This window comes from Sarcophilus harrisii, chromosome 3 (assembly GCF_902635505.1).
Source record: "Sarcophilus harrisii chromosome 3, mSarHar1.11, whole genome shotgun sequence".
Classification (NCBI taxonomy): domain Eukaryota; kingdom Metazoa; phylum Chordata; class Mammalia; order Dasyuromorphia; family Dasyuridae; genus Sarcophilus; species Sarcophilus harrisii.
In genome coordinates, this window is record NC_045428.1 from 475,834,251 (window position 1) to 475,858,852 (window position 24,602).

The 24,602-nt window shown below is 33.1% G+C and overlaps 1 protein-coding gene across 2 annotated transcripts in view; it reads right to left on the minus strand.

Annotated features, from left to right (window-relative positions):
- Window positions 1-24,602, minus strand: part of TRPC6 (transient receptor potential cation channel subfamily C member 6) — a 165,671-nt gene that overhangs the window by 21,418 nt on the left and 119,651 nt on the right. For both annotated transcript variants that reach the window (XM_031961050.1, XM_031961051.1), the window contains exons 7-9: window positions 23,638-23,902; window positions 21,129-21,324; window positions 19,454-19,657 (exon numbers count right to left, since the gene is read on the minus strand). In XM_031961050.1, coding sequence (XP_031816910.1) covers window positions 19,454-19,657; window positions 21,129-21,324; window positions 23,638-23,902 — 665 coding nt within the window. The remainder of the gene's footprint in view (window positions 1-19,453; window positions 19,658-21,128; window positions 21,325-23,637; window positions 23,903-24,602) is intronic.

Sequence of the window (24,602 nt, forward strand, 5' to 3'; positions counted from 1 at the left end):
AATGTAGGTCCAAAAGCATGGCTTAATATTAAATTGAGATGCACTACATAACCTCTCTACTGGCTCATCACTAGATATACTAACAAGTAGTGAGAGGTAAAGGGGAATTAAAAAGAAGCTGGGGTCCCAAAAGCCAGTTCTTGCATAGGCTACTCCTTAAACATTTAATCAGGTATTGATATTATTTCTGTGCCTATATCCAAATCACCCAAGTAAAAATACATCGTTAGTTTCTTAACAATGGCTATGTCACACATTAGAGTGGAAACTATCTACTGAGATAAGAGAAGAGAGGTAGCTTATTAAGATGTTGATTAAATACATATACAATTATAGGAATATGATGATAAAAGTACAGTAATGAATATTTTGGTGAGGATGAATAGAAATAGAAGCAATTATATACTATCATATAATGCTATGTATTATAGGAATTTTTGTTCTATATACCATAGTACAGTTAGACATAAACTAAAAAAAAAAAAAAAAAAAAAAAAAAAAAAAGATGAAGTATATTCAGGAAAATGAACACTAATAAGACATGGTCATGTGATAAAATCAGGTATCAGGTATTTGCTACAAGGTGTGTTAGTCAACTCTACAGGTATCTATTATCAGGTATCTCTCTACTCAAAATCAAAGTAGTTGATCAATTTTAGATTTAGCTTAGTTAAAATTTCTTTCCTCAAAAGATGAAAGAACCAATCAGGTGAACTGTTATCCTGGCCCTGATACTCATCCTCAATAGATAATTAGTTGCTAAGGCAGACATGATGCAAAACTTAAATGAAAATCATTACTCCTTTTTAGATTTCAAGAGAGAGGAGAGGACAATTGGGAGTAGTCTGGCATTTACAATATGTTTTTAAAGAAAAGATTTCAAGAGATTCAGATCAATGAAGGGGAGAATCCTATAATGTAAAATTCTACAAAAGAAATAGGTTTAATATACATTGGATCTCTCAAGAAGGAAATATTGAAGATACAAAATTATTCTGATGAAGAAGAAAGAGGGCTGCTATCTAAAGAGATGGATATGGAGGCATAGTGGATTCATTGACTAACTGAGTTTATAGAGAATTGAATAGAAAATGAAAACAAAGATGGAGTAATAGGAGATTACTACCAGGGGGTAAAGTCAAAATGACAGAGTAGACAGGACTTTTCCTGGTATTCCTCAGAATCAGCATCTGATCAAGCCTCTGAATGTATTTTGGAGTGACAGAACCCACAAATATTTGGAGTGCAATACATTTCCAGCAGAAATGTCTGTCTGAATTGGGTGTGTGGGGGCATGTGACCCAAAGCAGGCCCAGCACTGGGAGGCCCATAGTAGGAGTCTCTTAACCAAAATGCAGCAATGTTGGCCACTCTGTCCTGGTTCAGAAGCCAGTGGATCAGCAGACTAGCTGGGAGACCTCCAAAACAACTACAGAAAACAAGTAGTAAGTCCCTGAATCCCAGCATAACAAATGGGACTTGACCATGACCACCCAGAACAACAAGGAAACCTGTAAGCACCAGGCCCTGTTACCATGTAAAGGAAGCTCAGGACAATCTCCTCTTTGCCCTAGAAGCAGACATGAACCTTTAAAAATGAGCAAAAATAAGGGGGGGGGGGGGCGGGATCTTAGATAGTTATTATGGAGACAGGGAAGTACAGACCTCAAAAATGCCTCCAGATGAAGCCTCAAAGGAGGATATAAGTTGATCTCTAACTCAAAAGGTTCTCTTGAAATTGGATAAATACAAAAAGAAATTTAAAAAGCTAACTGAAGAAGATAATTCACTAAAATTAGAATTCAACAAATGGAAGTGAATGACTCAACAAGACATCAAGAATAAATTAAACACAGCAAAACTATAATAGTGGGAGATCTCAACCTTGCTCTCTAAGAACTGGATAAATCAAACCACAAAATAAATAAGAAAGAAATTAATAGAAAAGCTTGGTATGGTAGATCTTTGAGAAAATTGAATGCAGACAGAAAGAAGTACACTTTCTTCTCAGCAGTTCATGGAACCTATACAAAACTGACTATATATTAGGACATAGAGACCTCAAAATCAAATGCAGTAAGTCAAAAATAGTAAATGCATTTCTTCAGATCATGATGCAATAAAAATTACATTCAATAAAAGACCAGGGGAAAATAGACCAAAAAATAATTGGAAACTAAATAATAAAGAATGAATGGGTGAAACAACAAAGCATAGATACAATAATTTCATCCAAGAGAATGGCAATAATGAGACAACATATCAAAACTTGTGGGATGCAGCTAGGGTAATAGGGAAATTTTATATCTCTAGATGCTTACTTGCATAAAATAGAGAAAGAGAAGATCAATGAATTGGGCTTGCAACTAAAAAAGCTAGAAAAAGAACAAATTAAAAAAACCCAAACACCAAACTTGAAATTCTAAAAATAAAGGGAGAGATAAATAAAATTAAAAGTAAAATAAACTATTGAATTAATAAATAAAACTAAGAGATCGTTTTATGAAAAAAACAAAATAGATATAGAAAATAGTCACAATTTTTTTAGAAAAAGTTAAGAGAAAAATCAAATTGTTAGTCTCAAAAATGAAAAGGGAGAACTTTCCACCAATGAAGAGGAAATTAGAGCAATAATTAGGACTTATTTTGCCCAACTTTATGCCAATAAACTTGACAACCTAAGTGAAATGGAGGAATATCTAACAAAATGTAGATTAACCAGATTAACAGAAGAGGAAATAAATTACTTAAATACTCTCATTTTAGAAAAAGTAAATAGAACCAGCTATTGATCAATTCCCTAAGAAAAAACCCCAAGACCAGCTGGATTTACATGTGAATTCTACCAAACATTTAAAGAATAATTAACTCCAATACCATATAAACTATTTAAAAAAATAAGGTATGAAGGACTCCTACCAAATTTCTTTTATGACACAAACATGGTACTGATACCTAAACCAGGTAGGACAAAAACAGAGAAAGAAAATTATAGATCAACTTCCCTAATGAATATTGATGCAAAAATCTTAAATAAAATATTATCAAAGAGATTACAGAAAATCATCCTCAGGATAATACACCATGACCAAGTAGGTTTTATACCATAAATGCAGTGCTGGTTTAATATTAGGAAAATTATTAGCATAATTGACTATATCAATAACCAAATTAACAAAAACCATATGATCATCTCAATAGATGCAGAAAAAGCATTTGATAAAATCCAAAATCCATTCCTATTAAAAAACACTTGAGAGTATAGGAATAAATGGACTTATCCTTAAAATAGTCAGTAGTGTCTCTTTAACACCATCAGCAAACATCATATGTAATGGGGATAAACTAGAGCCATTCCCAATAAGATCAGGGCTGAAATGAGGTTGCTCATTATCACCATTACCATTCAATATTGTATTAGAAATGCTAGCTAAGAGAAGAAAAAAAATTAAGGAATTAAAGTAGGTGATGAGGAAACCAAATATCACTCTTTGCAGGTGATATGATGGTATACTTAGAGAACTATAGAGAATCAATTAAAACTTTATTAGAATCAATCCCAAACTTTAGCAAAGTTGCAGGATACAAAACAAATCCACATAAATCATTAGCATTTTTATACATTACTAACAAAATCCAACAGCAACAGATATAAAGACAAATTCCATTTAAAATAACTGTCTTTAGCATAAAATATTTGGGAATCTATCTGCCAAGCAAAGTCAGGAACTATATGAGCAAAACTACAAAACACTTTTCACACAAATAAAGTCAGATATAAACAATTGGAAAAACATCAAGTGCTCTTGGATAGGTTGAGCAAATATAATAAAGATAATATTTCCTAAGCTAATCTATTTATTTAGTGCTATGCCAATCAAACTCCCAATATATTATTTTACTGCCCTAAAAAAAATGACAAAATTCATCTGGAAGAATAAAAGATCAAGAATTTCAAGGGAATTAATGAAAAGAAAAACAAATGAAGTGGCCTAGCTGTACCAGATCTAAAAGTATATTATAAAGCATGAGTCACCAAAATCATTTTGTACTGGCTAAGAAACAGAGCCAGTTGATCAGTGGAATAGGTTAGGTTCATTGAACAAAATAGTCAATGACTATAGCAATATAGTATTTGACAAATCCAAAGACACCAGTTTTGGGATATGAATTCACTATTTGACAAAAAATTCTGGGAAAATTGGAAACTAGTATGGCAGAAACTAGACATTGATCCACACTTAACAGCGTGTACCAAAATAAGGTTGAAATGGGTTCACGATCTAGACATAAAGAATGATATTATAAACAAATTAGAAGAACATAGGATAGTTTAGAGGAAGGAATTTGCAACCAAAGAAGAACTAGAGATCATTATTAATCACAAAATAGATATTTTGATTATATTAAGTTAAAAAGGTTTTGTACTAACAAAACTAATGTAGACAAGATTACAAGGGAAGCAATGATCTGGGAAAACATTTTTATATCCAAAACATTTAATAAAGATTTCATTTCTAAAATATATATAGAATTGACTCAAATTTATAATAGTTCAAGCCATTCTCCAATTGATAAATGGTCAAAGGATATGAACAGACAATTTTCAAATGAAGAAATTGAAACTATTTGTAGTCATATGAAAAGGTGCTCCAAACCACTATTGATCAGAGAAATTCAAATTAAGAGAACTCTGAGATACCACTACACACCTGTCAGATTGGCTAAAATGATAGGAAATGATAATGATCAATGTTGGAGGGGATGTGGGAAAACTGGGACACTGATACATTATTGGTGGAATTGTGAATGGATCCAGCCATTCTAGAGAGCAATCTGGAACTACCCTCAAAAAGTTATCAAAATGTGCATACCCTTTGATCCAGTCATGTCTCTCCTGGGATTATATCCCATAAAGGAAGGAAAGAGACCCACATGTGCAAATATGTTTATGGCAGCCTTTTTGTAGTGGCAAGAAACTGGAAACTGATTCGATGCCCATCAACTGGAAAATGGCTGAATAAATTATGGTACTGAATGTTATGGAATATTATTGTTCTGTAAGAAATGACCAGCAGGGTGATTTCAGAGGGGCCTGAAGAGACTTACATGAACTGATGTTAAGTGAAATGAGCAGAACTAGGAGATCATTATACATAACAACATATACATTGATCAATTCTGATGGCCATGGCTCTCTTCAACAATGAGATGATTCAAACCAGCACCAATTATTCAGTGATGAAGAGAGCCATCTACACCCAGAGGACTGTGGGAACTGAATGTGGACCACAACATAGCATTCTCACTTTCTCTTTTGTTGTTTGCTTGCATTTGGTTTTCTTTCTTAGTTTTTTCTTCCTTCTTAATCTGATTTTTCTTATTCAGCAAGATAACTGTATAAACATGTATACATATATTTCATTTAACATATATTTTTGAACATATTTAATATGTATTGGACTACCTGCCAGCTAAGGGAAGAGGTGGAGGGAAGGAAGGGAAATTTTGGAACAAAAGGTTTTGCAAGGGTCAGTGTTGAAAAATTATCCATGCATATGTTTTGTAAATAAAAAACTTTAATTAAAAAAGAGAATCAAACAAAACTAAAAACTGAAAAAAAAAAAAAAGAAAGAAAATGTAAACTACCTCACTGACCTACAAAATAGATCTTGGAGAGACAAAGAATTATTGGACTACCTCAGAGCCCAGACAAGAAATCATCAAGGAAACCTGACTTGATATTCTGGAGCCAAAGAGTAAAATAGCCATTAAAAGAATTCACTGTTCATCTTATGAAAGAGACCCAAGGAATATTGTAGCTAAATTTCAGAATTATCAGATCAAGGAGAAAATACTGCAAGCAGCCAGAAAGAATTCAGATATCAAAGAGCCACAAGCAGGATTACCCAGGACCTCGCTTCCACTTTAAAGGATTGAAGGGCCTGACATATGATATTCCTAATGACAAAGGAGCTTGGATAGCAGCTAAAAAATCAACTAGCCAAAAAAAATTAAACATTATCTTACAGGGGACAATGGATGTTTAATGAAATGAGAGATTTTCTCTTATTTTTGATGAAAAGACCAGAGTTGAACATAAAATTTGATCTTCAAGTATAGAACCTAAGAGAAGCAAAAAAAGGCAAAAAGGGAAGAAAAAAAAAAAAAAAACTATGTTCCCTAAAGATTAAAATATTTGCATTCCTATATGAGAAGATAATATGTGTAACTCTTGAGAAGTGTATCTTTGTTAGGGGTATACTTAAAGAGTGTAGGTATAATTTGACTGTATTGTGAAATTTTAAAAAACAGGAATGGAAAAGGTATTATACAGGAAGAAAAGGAAAGAGTAGGTCAAATGGGCTAAATTATATCACCTGAAGAGGCAAAAAAGACTTATTACCATTGGGTAAAGGAGAGGAATAAACATTTTTTGAACTTTAATCTGATTGGATTTGGCTCAAAGAGGGAATAACATACATACTCAGTTTGTTATAGAAAATTTTCTCACCCTATAGGGAAGTAGGAGGAGAAAAGCTAAAGAAAAGGGGAAGGCTAATTGAAGAAAGGGCAGAAGTAGAAGAGGAAAGATATAAGAAAGGGAGCAGGGACTGTAAAAGGGGAGGGCTGTTTGAAAGAGGAGATGGTCAGAAGCAAAACACTGATGAGGAGGGAAAGGGGGGAAAGAAAGAAAAAAGTATAATTGGGAAAATAGGATGGTGGGAAATACAAAGTTAATAATTTTAATTGTGAATGTAAGTGGATTGAACTCTCTTATAAAATGGAAGGGGATAGCAGACTGGATGGATTAAAAGCCAGAATCCTATAATGTGTTGTTTACAAGAAACGTGTGAAGAAGAGAAATACATGCAGAGTAAAGTTAAAAGGCTGGAACAGAATCTATTATGTTGCAGCTGAAATTAAAAAAAAAAAAAAAGCAGAGGTAGCAATCCTGATCTCAGATCAAGCAAAAGGAAAAACAAATCAATTAAAAGACACAAAGAAGGAAATTACATCTCTCTAAAGAGTACCAAAGATAGTGAATCAATATCAATACTAAGCATATGCACCAAATGGTATAGTATTCAAGTGCCTAGAGAATTACTTAAGAGAATTGCAAGAAGAAAGAAGACAACAAAATTATTCTAGTGGGGGATATCAACAGATAAATCAAACCACAGAATAAATAAGAAAGAAATTAAGGAGGTAGATGGAATTTTAGAAAAATTAGACATGATAGTTCTTTGGAGAAAACTAAATGGGGCCAGAGAGGAATATACTTTTTTCTTGGCAGTATATGGAGCCTACACAAAAATTGAGCATATATTAAGGCATAAAACCCTCAAAATCAAATGCAGAAAGGCAGAAATAATAAATGTATCTTTTTCAGATCATGTTGCAATAAAAATTACCTGTGATAAAGGGCTGAGAAAAATATACCAAAAATTAATTGGCAACTAAATAATCTAATCGTAAAGAATGAATAGGTGAAACAACAAACCATACAAACAATTGATAATTTCATCCAAGAGAGTGATAAGAATGAGGCAATATACCAAAATTTATGGAAGGCATCCAAAGCAGGTTTTAGGGGAAATATATCTCTAGATGCATGTTTGAATAAAATAAAGAGAACATCAATAAATTGGGTATGCAAATACAAAAGTTAGAAACAAACATTAAAAACCCAATTAAATATCAAATTTGAAATTCTGATAATAAAAGGGAAGATTAATAAAATTCAAAGTAAAAAAAACTTCAACTAGTAAACAAAACAGAGTTGATTTTTATGAAAAAAAATCAACAAAAAGACAAACTTTTAGTTAATTTGATTAGAAAAAGGAAAGAAGAAAATCAAATTGCCAGTATCAAAAATGAAAAGGGTGAATCTACCACCAAGGAAATTAAAATAATAATTAGGAGGTATTTTGCTCAACTGTATTCCAATAAATCTGATAATCTAAGTGAAATGGATGAATACTTACAAAAATATAGCTAGCCCAGATTAACAGAGGAAGAAATAAATACTTAAATAGTTCCATCTGAGAAAAAGGAATTGAAGAAGCTATTAATGAACTCTCTAAGAAAAAGTCTCCAGGGACAAATGAATTCTACTAAACATTTAAAGGAAAATTAATTTCAATACTGTGCAGACTATTGGAAAAAGAAGAAATCCTACCAAAATCATTTTATGACATAGATATGGTGCTGATACCTAAACCAGGTAAGGTCCAAGTAGAGCAAGAAAATAATAGATCAATTTCCCTAATGAATATTGATGGAAAATTCTTAAATAGAATATAAGCAAAGAGATTACAGCAAGTCATCCCCAGGATAATACACCACAACCAAGTAGGATTTATACCAGGAATGCAGGACTGGTCCAATATTAGGAAAACTGCATAACTGACTATAACCAAAACCAAAATAACACAAATCATATAGTTATATCAATAGATGCAGAAAAAGCATTTGACAAAAATCCAACATCCATTGCCATTAAAAACACTAGAGAGTATGGGAATAAATGGACTTTTTCTTTAAATGATGTATCTAAAACCCATCAGCAAGCATTATATGTAATAGGGGAAAAGATAGAAGCATTCTCAATAAGATCAGGGCTGAAATAAGGTTGCCCACCATTACCATTACTATTCAGTATTATATTAGAAATGTTAACTGTCACAATAAAATAAGAAAAATAAATTAAATGAATTAAAGAAATGAGGAAACAAAATTATTACTCTTTGCAGATATGATGGCATACTTGGCAAATCCTATAGAATCAATTAAAAATCTAGAAATGATAACAACTTTAGCAAAGTTTCAGGATGTTATTGCCTTCTATATGTTACCAACAAAGTCCAGCAACAAGAGATAGAAAGAGAAATTCCATTTAAAACAACTATAGATAATATAAAATATTTGGGAGTTTATCTGCCAATAAAAGGGCAGTAACTATATGAGTACAATTAGAAAACACTTTTCACACAAATAAAGTTAGAACTAAACAATTGGAGGAATATCAAGTACTCATGGGTAGGCTGGGCTAATATAATGACAATGACAATTCTGCCTAAATTGGTCTACTTATTTAGTGCCAAACTAGTGAAACTGCCAAGAAATTACTTTACAGAAATAGAAAAAATAATAACAAAATTCATCTGGAAGAACAAAAAGTCAAGAATTTCAAGGGAATTACTAGAAAAAAATTTAAGTGAAGGTGGTCTAGTTGTATTAGGCCTAAAACTATATTATAAAGCAATAGTCATCAAAATCATTTGGCTAAGAAATAGAGTAGCTGATCAGTGGAATAGGTTGGGTTCATAAGACACAATAGTCATTAACTATAGTAACCTAGTACTTGATAAATCGCAAAACCCCAGGTTCTGAGATAAGAACTCTATTTGACAAAAATTGCTGGGAAAATTGAAAAATAGTATGGCAGAACTAGGCATTGATCTAACACCCTATAGCAAAATAAGCTTTAAATGAGTTCATGATTTAGATATATTAAGAGGGATACTGTAAGTAAATTAGAATTACAAAAGATGGTCTATCTCCCAGATCTATGAAGAAGGAAGGAATTTGTGACCAAAGAAGAATTAGAGTACATTACAAAATGAAAAGTGGATGATTTTGATTCCACTAAAGTAAAAAAGTTTTTTTTATAAAAACAAAACCAATGCAGCCAAGATTAGAAAGGAAGCAGAAAACTGAAAAAAAAAATTATATCCAAGGGTTCTGATAAAGGCCTTATTTCTAATATATTTCTAAATACTCTAATTTATAAAAATATAAGTCATTCTCCAATTGATACATGGTAAAATGATATAGATAGACAATTTTCAGATGATACCATTGCTTGTCATATGAAAAAATGCTCTAAATCACTTTTGATTAGAAAAATGCAAATTAAGACAACTCTGAGGTACTACTACACACCTTTCAGGTTGGCTAAGATGACAGGAAAAGATAATGGTGAATGTTGAAGAGGATGTGAGACAACTGGGACACTAATACATTGCTGGTAGAACTGTGAATGCATCCAACCATTCTGAAGAGCAATTGGGTACTATGTCAAAAGATTATAAAACTATGCATACCCTTTTATACAGCAGTGACTCTACTATGTCTGTATCCCAAAGAGATCATAAAAAAGGAAAAAGCACCCACATGATGAATGTGGCTCTTTTCAACAATGAAGTGATTCAGGCTACTTCCAATGATCTTGTGATGGAGAGAGTCATTTGCATCCAGAGAGAGGACTGTGGAAACTGAATGTGCAACACAACAGTTTTTTTCACTATTTTTGTTGTTTGTTTGCTTTTTTTTCTTTCTCATTTTTTTCCTTTTTGATCTGATTTTTCTTATACAGCATGATTGTTGCAGCCATCTTAAGAGCTCAAAGCATATGAGCCCTTTGAGTCTCATAGCTTAGCACATGATAAATGTAGAAATATGTATAAAAAAATTGTACACGTTGAACATAGGTTGGATTACTTCTGTTAAGGGAAAGGAGTGGAAGGAAGAAGGGAGAAAAATTTGGAACACAAGATTTTGCAAGGGTGAATGTTGAATACTATCTTTGCATGTGTTTTGAAAATAAATAGCTATTATTTTAAAAAGATTATTATCAAAGAGGGAATTGTCTAATTATATTTTGCCACTCAGAAGGAAGTGATTGCTGATAAATAAGCAAAGGAAAAAAAATCTGGGTGTTTTGTTGGTTTTTTAAAGTTAAAACTGGAGGAGAAGAAGATTGAAGAAAGGCTAGGACCACTGCTTGGATTAGATGGTGTAACGAGAATGATTCACAGAAAGCAGAGCTACTGAAGGCTTATTTCCTTGTTTTTTTATTTCCCTCTAAAGAAAATAATTGAATGGAAAAATATCCAAAAATTGGGTCAGCAAGAGACTGAATCTCAGGATAAGTAAGAAATCAATTACTTGCATATAATACCAGACTACTGGAAGAATTATTTGATGTGATTAATGAGTGTCTTTTAATGATCTCTCAAAAAGAAAGAAAGAAATCCTGAAGGATTAGAAATTGTCAAATGTCATAATGATTGTTTTAAAAGAGAATAGAGTTGACTATTTAAACTATTGGTCAAATGAGGTAGACTTGAATTCCTGGCAAAAATCTAGAATAGATGATTATAGGAATTGTTGGTATATACTTTAAAAGGAAATGCTAATCATTAAAAACTAAAATTATTTGATCAAGAATAAACCATGCAAACTAACTCCATTTGCTTTTTTGTTAGTTACTAGCTCATGTTAATGCTATATTTGTTCTTCCGGCTCATTAATAAAAAGTCTAGCTAGGATTTTGCTGGACATTTATTCACAGCTGTTCAGAGTTTATATGTTGCCTTCTCATAATTTCCTTTCTTCTCTTTCTATAAATTGCTCTTAATATCCAAAACTTTTCGAAATATCTTCTATATTTATTAGCTTTTAAGATTAAAGTAATTCAAGCCTCAAAAGCACATCTGTTTTATCCCTCTAAAAAAGGCTTAACCTAATTCCTATTAAGCCATACTGCTGCAGAAGAGCCTCACATCCAGTCTTGAATGAAGCTGAATATACTTTTTAAAAAAAGTTTTCAGGAATTGAGCTTATATACTCACTTTTTCAATAGCCTGTTCAATTCTTTATTGACATATAATTACCTTAAATCTTTATTTCTAGGTTCCTACTACAAATCTTTCTACTTTTAATCAAAATGGAAGGCTGTTTGGTGACTATCCTCCACTTAACTCTTTTTGGTTTGGGTGTGTGTGTGTGTGTGTGTGTGTGTGTGTGTGTATGTGTGTTCCATTTTTAAAAATCTTATTTTAAAAAATAAACAGAATTAAGAAAAAACAGAAAAGGAATGCAAAACAAAATGAAACCAAAGAGAACATTGTCACATGCCAACAGAACATCAGGGAGGATTATTATATATATGTAGAGGAAATTATATTCATCAATGTCCACTTTTTTGTTACTTCCTTGTAAATTGTTCTTTTGTTCTCTGTTGCACAACTTATTTACTTTATTCTTTTCACCTGGTTTCATTCCTGCCACTACCCCCCAAGCAGAGCTATAGTTAAGAAAAGTTAGGAGAAAATATATTTATGTATACATATGTACATATATAAATACACATATGCATATGCACACACATGCACACTCCACATATATATCTTTCCTATCCATATTGACTTTGCTTTAATTCTGCTTCTTCACTTGCTTTGTTTTACTTAACTTCCCTCCCCAACCAGAGAGCCTTCCTATGTCTTCTTTCTACCACCTTTGCTTCCCTTCTGCCTATTCTTCCCCCCTTACTTCTTTATAGATTTTGAAAGGTGCTATATCCCTCATGGGATATATGTAGTGTTGCCTATAGGAATTCAGAACTATCAGCCCTTCTCCCCACTGTAATGTCTTTGTATCTAATTCTTCTTCTGTACCTTATTTGTATAATAACTATTTTTACCTTAACTCTTCCAGTCTTTGTTTTAAACTACCCTATTGTTAATATGAATTTTAAACATATAGTGTACATTTCCCAAGTTAAAAAAATTTTTGTCCATTTTGTCCATGTTGAGTTCCTTGAAATTAGTCTTTGATATTAATTCTTATATGTTAAATTTTCTATTAAGTTCAGGTTTGGTTAATAGATAGTCCTGAAAATCTGCAAGTTCATTGAATGTCTACTTTTTCTTGTTCACGTTATAATTTGGTTGCAGGCCTAGTTGTTTTGATTGTCAGTAGATATAATTCCAGGACCTGTGGTCTTTTATGGTAGCTATGGATAACTCTTATACAGCTATAATTGTAAATCCAGCATAAAATTTGTTTTTTTTGTTTGTTTGTTTGTTTCTTACAAAATTTTTTCTTTGATCTGGGGGTTTCAAAATTTGGCAATAATATTCCTGTATGTTTTCCACAAAGTATCTCATTGAGGTAGCAAGTGGTGAATTTTTTTCTATTTCTACTTTCCCCTCATGTTCTATCACTCCAGGATAATTTTCTTGGATTATTTCCTGCATCATTTTGTCAAGGTTTTCTTTTTGGTCAAAACTTTCAGGCACTCTTATTATTCTTATATTTCTCTTCTTGATCTGTTCTCAAGATGTGTCATTTTTCTTAAAAGATGTTTCACATTCTGCTCTGTTTTCTCATTCCTTATAATCTGTTTTGTTATTTCTTGGTCTCTCATAGCTTCTGGCTTCCACCTTACCCAATTCTAAATTTCAAAAAATCATTTTCATCTTTGAGACTCTAAGTCCTTTTGTAATTGGTTAACTTTTTTTCATAATCTTGTTTTTCTTAGATGGTTTTTATTTATTTATTTTAAGTTTTTCCTTAGTCTCTCATTTGATTTTTTTAAATTCTTTTTCGAGTTCTATAAATTCTCTCTGAACAGGGAGCCATTTCACATTACTCTTTGGAGTAGAAGCTTTTTTTTTTTCCTTCTGATTCCTCCTCTAAAAATGAACCCTTCTCTTCCTGTTCCCATAGTAGAATTCTATGATGTGGTACTTTCTTCTTAGCCATTTCATTTTTTAAAAAACAAAAAGGTGTCAGTGTAAGCAACTCTGATTGTGGGGTGGGGGGAATGGTGTCTCTAGCTTCCCTTCAGCTCTCCACTCTGACCAGGAACCTCACACCAAGAGCTCTATCCTCTTGCAAAGTGCCCACAGCCAGCAGGTCCTTGCCCTGCTGCTTCTATACTTACCAGATACTGGTTCCTTCTTGCCTAGAGCTGTGTCTTTGCAGCTGGGCCTGGCCTTCCCAAACAGCTGATGTTCACCTCAGTCTTCTTGGACTCAGACCTGGACTCTACAAACAGTTTGGAAGGCCATAATCTGTGGTTCTTGCTGAGACTCCAGCCACACCCAGTTTGCCCCAGAGCTCCCCGCTTGATGTTTCTGTGGAGCTATCCTAGAGGTGTTTGCACTTCAAACAGGTTAATCGGAGCTTAGGATCTTTCCTCAGATTTTATTGGGTATTACCTGGAAGACTCTTTGTTCTGTCCCAAATCATCTTGATTTTTCACTAGTCTGTTTGCCCTAAAGCACAAATGTGCTCTATTTGTGGGGGAAATCTGGAGAGCTTGAAATTTACCAACCTAATCTGCCATCTTTCCAGAATACTCCCCAACTAACTCTTTACCTCCTTCATTTATATGCTCTCATTCATTTGTCCAAAGAATAAGCATCTATTGTGCCCTTGTTCTTTATCTAAAATTTTGTAAAATTCTTAGGGATTATAAAAGAAATGGAAGTAATTTTAAGGCTTAGAATTAAAAGAGAGACCAGATTTGTTTATCAAACCACTCAACACTTATCATCCCAAAGTTTTCTCTTCTAAGGAACTAAGGTATGTTAAACAATTGTAATTTCATGAACCATATAAAAAATGCTGTACTCTCTGTATTTTAATGTGTTTGGTTTCTATCTTGAGAGATGTTGTTTTTTTTTCCCCAATTCTCTAAGTCTTTCATGATTAAGGAACCTTGAGTGAATTAAGTGTGTAAGTGTTATAATCGGTATCTTAGGTAGTAGAGTCTGTAGTTGGTAGTTTGGTCCAAGAAATCACATCCCATTTCTGCTTTCCCACTGACAAAGTTTAGTCAATTGTTTGGAAAAATTATTTCAGTCTAGTCTTTAAGCATATAACTAATGATTTATGATTCATTCACCACATCTTACACATATATATGTATATATATATATATATATATATATATATATATATATATATATATATACATATATATAGCCCACAACAAATGTTTATTGAATTAATGACTGGGAATAATTTGCCCCATTATTTTTTTCAGTTGTATAGCTTAAATATTTTATTTTATTTTTAATCCTCAAACACCTCTATATCCTTCTTATAAAAAATTAGGGATACTATTTTTCCTTTATCTTGCAACATTGCCTTCTCTTCAGAATCCTGAATGCTACCATTTCAGGAGGTGTCATCTCAAACTTCACTCAATTGTTACCTTTCCAACCAGGCCTTGGTTAAATTCTAAATTAGGTCTCAAGTACACATCTGTTCTTAGATTCTTCATTAAATTAGCTGAAAATGTAAATGTTAGCAATATGTTGCCAATAGACTCTAAGCAACCTGAATATTTCTATCAAAACTAAGTCAGGATGGAGACAGCTAGGACCTAGAAATTAGATTGACCCTTCAGGGCAAAACATTAGGACAGAATAGCATTAGCCAAGTGTAGCAGAAAAGCAGCAGAATTAAGCCATAATAACCTCAAGATAAAAAGGAAGGAAGGAAAAAAAAAACATTATATTCCAGACACTATGCTAAGTACTTTATGATACATTTGATCCTTACTACAACCCTATGAGATAAGTACTATTATTATTCTCATTTTGAGTATAATAATTTAAATTGATGAAACAAATCAAGCAAATAAAGGTTAATTGACTTCTCCAGAGTTACCTAACTAGTAAATTTCTGAGGTCAGATTTGAGATCAGATCTTCCTGCTGCTAGGACCAGGATTAACCACTATGTCCTTTGGCTCTGTGCCATGTTCTTAGCTCTGTTTGGCAAGCCTGCATCTATTAAAGCTAACCAGAAAGGCCAAGATGAAATGACCAAGCTAAGGAAATTGATGCCAGATTTATGACCAGAATCTCCAAGAATAACTGGACTACAAGTGAGAGAACCAAGGAAAGGACTTGAGCATGGTGATGAGGAGAAAAAAAAAAGAAAATAACAGGGGAATAAAAGGAAGGCCCAGGTTTGTTTTCACAAATAACAAGACAAGAGTCTAGGAACCAGGGCACGAGGTAATCACAAGTCCTATAATGTGTGACTGAATGCTAAAGAACTCAGCTATGGAACTGGCTGCATACTTTGTTTGCCTGCCAAAGGGCTAGACTGGAAGCAGCAGCTGGGGGCTAACTGGGTCTGGCAATGAGAGCTGGAAGAAGTAGAAGCAGAATGCTGGCCACGTTTTAGAGGCTTCATCCAAAATGTATATGGTCCAGATGCCCGGGATGAACATTGTTCCTAATGTTCATGATTACAACCACCTTCACAGATGCTCTCTTTTTTGTTTGTTTATTCACTGCTAAACAATTTGAGCTAGGCAATAATAACATGTTCTTATGGGGCTTTTTGTGCAATTTAAAGTGCTTGCCTTGCTATGTCTTTGTGGAGCAGGTTGTACAAGATTTTATTCTGGAGAGATGGCTTAATGAAGTGAAAAGAGAGCTAGACCTAGAGGCAAGAAAAAATTGGGCTCAAATACTGCTTTTGACACATCTGCCTCTCTAAGTCTCAGTAAAAAAATAATAGAACTTTCTTCACAAGATTGTTGGAAGACAACAAACTCTTAAACATTACAGAAATGGTAATGACTATTATTTCCATTATTCTATATGAGGAAATTTAGACTTGTGCATGATCTCATAGCCAGTAAAGGTGATAGTTGGAACTTAAACATGGAACTCAGCATTGGTTCTCCTACATAAGATTGCTTTTGAAGGCATGGAAATTTCTTTAATTTTCAGTTTAGTTCATGACCTCATTTCCGTTTTTCTTGTTGTTTCTTGGCAAAGATACTGAAGTAATTTGCCATTTCCTTCTCTAGTTTATTTTAGGGATGAGGGAACTAAGGCAAACAGAGTTAAGTGACTTGCCCAGGGTCACACAGCTAGTATCTGAGGCCAGATGTGATTTTAGGAACATGAGTCTTCTTGACTCTTGGCCTGCCATCTATTCATTGTATCACTTAGTTGTCCTGGTAATTTCTAGATTCTTTTTATTTTAAGATGGGATGCTGATCAATTTAACACATGCTTATCTCACTCTCTTATAACTTCTTTCCCATAATATGCCTTCTGAAATGGTTTCATATCATAAGGAATTATCTTTAACTAGGAAGGTCTGCTGATTTGTATGTTTTCACATTGAAAACAAAAAGGCTCTTGCCTGGTTTTTGACAAGTGATGATTTTTTAAAGTCTTTGTAATTTGATGAATTCACTCATTAATCTTTTAAAGATCAATTTTTGTATGAGTTCAATTTCTTGGCCATTTGCAATTTATTATGAAATTAGTCTACCTCTAGGCTCTCATGATGCATTTTAAAAGGATTCTTTATCTAATTCTCCAGCAAGTTGTAATGAAGCTAGCATGTTTCTATTGGGTTTTTCCTTTTGCATTGCCTTGGCCACTTGATGCATTGTCTTTTTTTCAGAGTGAAACTAATACTGAAATCGAAAACATCAAGCTTCCATTATGTGAGGCGACAGCAGATAACTTCATGCCATTTAGCTCATTAAGTTTTGTTAAGTGATAGGTCTAGGAGAATTCTCAAAGGCAGTAAATACATGCTGTCCCAAAAGTCTTAAGCTTTGATAGCATAAAACTGTGCTAAGACTTTGGAACAACTTGTACTAGCAAAATTATTGCCTTAAAGTAAATACAGAACTGTTTTCAGAGCTAAGAACACTTGAGTTTAAACCCTAAAACATACTATGTGACCTTGGACCAATTGTGGAAGCTCTGTCCATTCTGTCTAGGCAACTCTCTAAGACTGAGTTTCAGAGAAGGTGCCAACCAAAATTAGTAGAATTCATTTGGCAGTTCCCTGTATAAATGAAATCACAGGTCAATTTCCTAGCTCTTTTTAGTTTTCAACATGCTTTCATCTACAATTTCATTTAAATCCCAACTCTCAGCATTTCTGTAAGGTAATATGTATGTATATAAACACACATACACACACACACACACACACACACACACACGAACACACACACACACACACACACACATGAACACACACACACACATTTTCTCGATGAGGAACCTGAGGCATAAAGCTAGATATTTTGTCCACTAACATGGTAAATGGCAGTGATGGGCTTGTTACATACAGTCTGTTGCCAACATCTCTTATATTCACTCAACACATAGAGACATAACCAAATTACAACCTAAAACAAAATTGTCTGTTTGATTGTCAGGGATTACAAAGAGATGAACTGCCTAGAAACTGGAAGATACAATTGTGCACCTTTTATTATCAGGCCCTTAAAAAAGTATGGTAGCAGCATAGTTAAGAAAGGCTCTCTCTGTTAACCTTAAAACAGGAACAGAATATCATCAGATCCTAGGAAGGATATGTTTATTGTCTTTCTAATATCCATTTTCTTTGATAAAAGGGACTGATCATCATGAAATAAATTTGATCCTGCAACTATATTTTGTCCTCTTTTGCTCTATAACCTATTTTTCAGGAGAAAAAGGGAATCTTAGTCTTTGAATTGGAAGGAATCTTAGAATTCATCTTAACCAAATACCCACTTGTAGTTGGAATATTGTCAACAATACTTCAGTCAGAGATCAACCAGCCTTGGGTTGTCTTTTGTGGTGATCTGAACACTATCCTTTCCTTAGAATAATTTAAGAACATATTAGCCTTTTAATAGCCACATAAGACTTATATTTGGCATCATAGCTCTGGAGCTGGAGTGTGCAAAGAGTTTATTTGGTCTAACCCCTTTGTTGCAGTTGTGGCTGTTACTGCTACTGCTGCTATTTACACCTGAGAAGGCTGAAACTAAGAAGGTTAAATGACTTGCTCAGGATCAAAGTTAGTTAGTGTATGAGGCTAGAATTAAGACCACATTTTCCTGATTCTTAAGTCAGGTGCTTTATGCATAATGCAATGTCCCCTCTCAAGATTCCCTGCCTTGCCAATGTCACTGAAGTGGGATTTCATCTTAAATTCTCTGATTCCAGAGCAAATGCTTTCTCCAAATCACCTTTCTAGCATACGGGCATTTAAAGCAGGGCTAGACTATTGGACTTAGAGGCAGAAAGACTGGGACAAATTTTAATTCAGTCAATTACTAGTTATAAGATCTAAAAGTAGCATACCAAGGTCATTTCTTTCACTTGCAATATTAGAACGAAAAAGGGCTGAATGTGACCCTTTCAGACCTAAATTTGTCATACCAGGAAAGCTTTCAGCTTATTTCCACACTTCCAGGCCTTCCACACTTAGGGTTTATGGCATTTTTTTAACCTTTTATTATAAAAGCAAATCAACTAAGAGTCTCACTATATAGTAGAAGAGACTGCTTCCATGATATAGAAATGATCCTGAAAGAATGTCCTGTTTATCACAGTATAGCAATAATTGATCTTGTTACCTCTTTTACTTGATGAATACACAATGTATCATCTTACCTTTCTATGACTCCTTGACCATTTCTTTCTTTTAAACTGAAATTTTTGTTTATTTTTATCAGTTTACGTATACTTCCCTTGACAAAACAACTACCTATATTTGGAGTACAGATGATAAGTTGGTCATATAACAGTTCTTTTCATAGACAATGGTAATGAAAACTAAATGCCTTTGAAGAATATAAAATGTTCTTCAGTAGAATCAGGTTGAATTACCTTGTTCATCTCTGCATCTTCCTCAAACCCTTTTTTATGACCCCAAAACAGCTCAGAAATCCATTTTTTAAGTCTGAGTAAGAGATAGAACAGGGACTTTGGACTTGGCACCAGGTTGAAGGGAACAGGTAGTGTTCGTCCCTCTTCAAAGTAGGAAAACCAAAGTTTAGCCCTTGCAAACTTCCATTCCACATCAGCATCATCCTATAAAACACAATGTAGTTTTGCAAGGGAATTTACTCACACAATCATTAAGACACTTCTACCAATAATTTACATTTGGACTATCACTTGCAAGCACTTGCAAAATAAACAAAATGGGAGAAGCCATTTCTTGCTTTCTTAAAAAATATAAGAAAAATACTTTATATTCTAAAGCATTTGTATGATTACATATTAGTTTTTAATCTTTCATTTTTATAAACACAAAAAGAGCATTTTTCTAGAGCTTTTTAACTGGAACACATGAAGAATATTGGAGAGATACCACATCATCTTTAAGATCTGAAGGTGTTAGAGGGAAGACCTTTAATTTCTACCTGTTAATCATGGTATCTTATATAAAATATATGGCCTACCATCATGAAATATCATTTTAAAATAATTAAAGAATTCCAAAACTAGACTTCCAGTACAAAAATAAATCCCTAAAAACTATATTGTTTTGTGGTAACAAAATAGCTATGCAATCATGGGCAGTTACAGTATTTAAATAATATATCTTCCCTTTTTTTGTCTTCATATTCAAACTTTTGCTAACTCCTGTACAGTCTGACTGTAATATTTCTTTCATCCATCATATCCTGAATAGACTATTGAAGTAACCTTTTCAGAAAATTTGGTTCCTTTACTCAAATATATCTAATATAGCACTGTCACGTTACTAATACACATCTCTGATCATATTATTCCACTACTGAAAAACCTTAATGGCTCCATTATTCCTACTGAATAATGCCTAAACTCATTATCTTAATATTCAAAGCCATCTACAATTTGCCTCCAAACTACCTTTGAAGCACTGCCTCCCATTATTTCCTTTCTCACATTCTCTAATTTTGCTAAATGAAACTCTTTGCTAATGCCTGAATTTCCCCATCTTTCGTGATTCCCCTTTATATGTGAGATGCAATAACCATCATCTACCTGTTGGGAGACTAATTACCCTTCAAGACCCAATGAAACTGCCACCTTCTTCATAATTTTTCTTCATTCTGCAACTCTTAATAATATTTTATTTTTATTTATATCATAAAAATTTGAGTTAATGTCTTCTCCCACTAGGTAGTTAGTTCCCTGAGAACTGGGAGTATTTGTCATACTTATCTTTGTATAGCTCTCCACAAGAAAACCCAGTGCCATGCTGATAGGTGCTTATTAAATGTTTGTTGAACCAAATTTAATTAAACAACAGAAATGAGGCAAAGCATATCTATCTTCTTTAACTCTTCCTTCCCCACTCTCTTATTTTGCATAGCTCTTAATCAAATAGCGTTCATGGTTCTAATCAGTCAAAAGTATAAAATAATTAAACAAACCCAAAGGAGAAATTATATTATTTTTACCTTTTTTTGATTGATGATTCAGTAAAGATTTTTTTTAAAATCAAAGTGATTAGTATATTTAAACACCAGTTTAATTAAAAGGAAATAGGGTCTTCTAGTGATAATTTTACCTCAATTTCCTGGAATGAGTTGTTGATCATTGCTATGAGCATATTTAGCAAAACAATGACCATGGTCACATTATAGACTCCATAAAGAACATAACCAGTATTCTCAATGAATTTGTGGTTAGAGTTTATGACAACAGATTTCACTTCAGAGAGTCCAAATATAGCCCAGAACAATGTCTTAAAGCTTTCTTCAACTCTGAAAAAGAAGTAAAAATAAAAATCAATATAGACAATAATGACATTCAAGATATCACAAGCAGTTAGTAATAGTTGTCCATTGATAATAGTTGAATGATATAAGTGCATGCCTCTAATTCTATACAACAAACATTGAAGTCCTTTTTATTGCCAGACCCTATTATAGCTCTTGAGCAAATGCAATCTACTATGACATCAAGGAGCTTACATTCCACTGGAGAAATACAACATGTACATGGAGAAATAAATATAAATTCTACTTGAAATAATATCAAGGAGAGAGCACTCTCAACTGGGGATGGGAATTTAGGAAAAAAAATATAACTTATTGTGGGAGGCAGTACATGAGCTATGCTTTGAACAATTTAGAAATTTGACTTGGCAGAGTTACAGAGTGAGTGCAATCCAGACATGGAGAAATCATCTATGCAAAGTTGGGACAGAAAGAGATGTTAATAATCAGTTCAATTGAAAAAGAGAATGTATAAAACACAGAGTAATATAGAATAAGATTGGAAAAGTAAGCAGAAGCCATAATGTGGATGGTTTTAAATGCCAGTTTGAGGGTTTTGTATTTTCTTCTAGAGGAAATAGGAAGTCAGTGGAGATTCATTGGCTTTGTGGAACTATGTTTTCATCTTTGTACCCATTGGGTAATTTTGTAGATAGGGGGTACTTGATTATTGTTGAATTGATTATAGTTATAAAATCTGCACTTGAATCCTGACTTCCTCAACTTATTAGCAGAGTGATCTTGGGCAAGTCACTTTCTGGGCTTTAAATTTTGCATAAATGCTTGAGTTGGGCTAGATGATCTCCAAAGTCTCTTCAAGTTTTAAATCCCAGCATCTCATCTTTTTCCAGAAATGCATTGCTCCTTGGCAGTGTCCTTAGGATAGATTTAACTTTAAAAAATTTTGATACTATTTCATAATCACAATTAACATTTTGATAATACCTGTTCAATAGTTATACTAGAATAAGAATTCTTAATTTTGTGTCTTCAATACACTTACCAATCTAGTGAAGCCTATGAACCTTTCTCAGTTATTTTTTAATTAACAAAGTAATACTAAATTTTAGTTAGAGATTTGTGAAAATAAAGGAATAATTTCTTTCTACCAGTTTACAGTCCCCCTGAAATCTACCCAAGGAACTCTCAGGGGTTCTATGAAATCCAAGTTAAGAACCCTACACTGAACAATGACATTTCTAAAAATTTGGGATACTCATACAATCACCTCAAGTAGAATTGATGATAAGAAAAATGAAGATTAATGAAGTCCCTGAGCTGTGTTTGAGGATTGAAATGCTTTGGCTATAATTAGTAACTAAAGTTAATTTTATCTATATTAATTCATCTAGTTACCACAGGATATTTTTTCCTAACAAGGAAATATTTAGTCTTTACTTTTTGGTTTTCATTGTTAAATCTGACATGAAATTTATATAATTCATTAAAATAATTTATTTTAACCATTACTACAATTATTTTATTCTTTCATTAAAGTTTTTTCCAACATTTCATTATAATATGAATGCTCTTAGAAGGAATGCCAAATCCCTACTAACCTGGAAAGATTTTGAATTTAAGTCTGATGTTGGGCTGTATGCCTTTCACCAAAAACCAGATTTCCTATTCTGAATTGGGCTCAGATTTAAATTTATTTATTTATTTTTGATATAATAACCATGAATATCATTTACTATAGCAAAGGAGGACTATTGCCCACATCAATAGAGAAGTCATCAACTATAATAGAATCATCAATATTTAAGTGTGTTGCTTTTATAAGGAATAAATACTCTCTTACTCCATGCATACTAGTGGGTTATCTCAGTAAGGAACAGAATTATTAACTCTACAAATTCCCAAATGAGAAGATTATTGGCTTTTATCCTATATATCAATTTAAAATTAGAGTATGTGGAAGATGGAAGAGATTTCAAAGATTATCTTATCCAGACCTCTCTTTCCACAGCTGAAGAAACAGGAAGTTGGTTTTGTCAACATTTTTATCACCATATACTTCATTGGCTAATTGTACAAATAATTATTAAAATATATCTTTAAATTAGGATTACAAGATCAAAGACTTAAAGATTGAAGGAAGCCCAATTAATTCATTTTAGAGATGAAGAAACTAATACCAGAGAATTGTACAGAGTCACATATAACTACTATGTATCTGAGGTAGAATTTGAACCCAAATCTTCTAAGTTTAATTCTCTATTACACCATACAATGAAACAAACAGACCAAAAAAAGCAAAAAACAAGCAAAGAAATCCCACAGACCTGTAGTACTTACGTTGTGAAGGCTTCATTTTGCTTTGCTCCATAGTAATAGGAGTAGAGGTTAAACATCCCTATCATGAAAGCCACAAATACCATGATGAATATAACCATGAATTTGAAGATGTCTTTTACGGTTCTTCCCAAGGATATTTGTAGAGGCCCAAAGCTTTCATTAGCTGGCAAGATGTAGGCAATTCTAGAGAAACTTAAAACTACAGCAATGGCATATAGGCCTTCAGATATGATTTGAGGATCAGATGGGTCCCATTTTATCCTGGCTAGGAAAAGAACAATAGTTTTGATGAATATATTGAAGCTGTTTAAATGAGCCTAGCCCATCTCTTTTCCTCTTTGAGATGTGGGGGAGAGGGGAAGAGAGAAAGAAAAAGAGAGAGAGAGAGAGAGAGAGAGAGAGAGAGAGAGAGAGAAATGTTACAGACACATATAGCAGAATCCTACCTCATTTTAATTTTGGATCAAGGTCCAAAATGGAAAACGTGCACCTCCATGGGAAGAAATGAGGTAGGAGTGATATCTAATGGTTCAAATGGATAATGTTTTACATAGTGAATTTATTGCCTCATGCTGCCCAATTTCTTATCTCCTCTGCTGTGAATAATAATAATAACAATATAATTTCTATATTGCTATATTCTTTGCAAAACATTTTCTTCCCAATAAATTTGCGATTTAGGTAGTTCAAGTATCATTATCATCATTTCACAGATGGGAAAACTTGGGCCACATGTGGTTAAGTGACTTGGTGAAGGCTACAAAGTTAGTAAATGTCAGAGCCAGTAATCCTAGAACTGGAAGTTACATTAAAATTCATCTAATTCAACTTCTATCTGAAACATGAACTCCCTCTACAACATCCCCAATAAGAAGTCAATCAGCATTCACTGGAAGACAAGCATCAAGGCATTCATCTGTATATGAAAAAATTCATTCTATTATTTGTCAGCTATAATTAGTAAG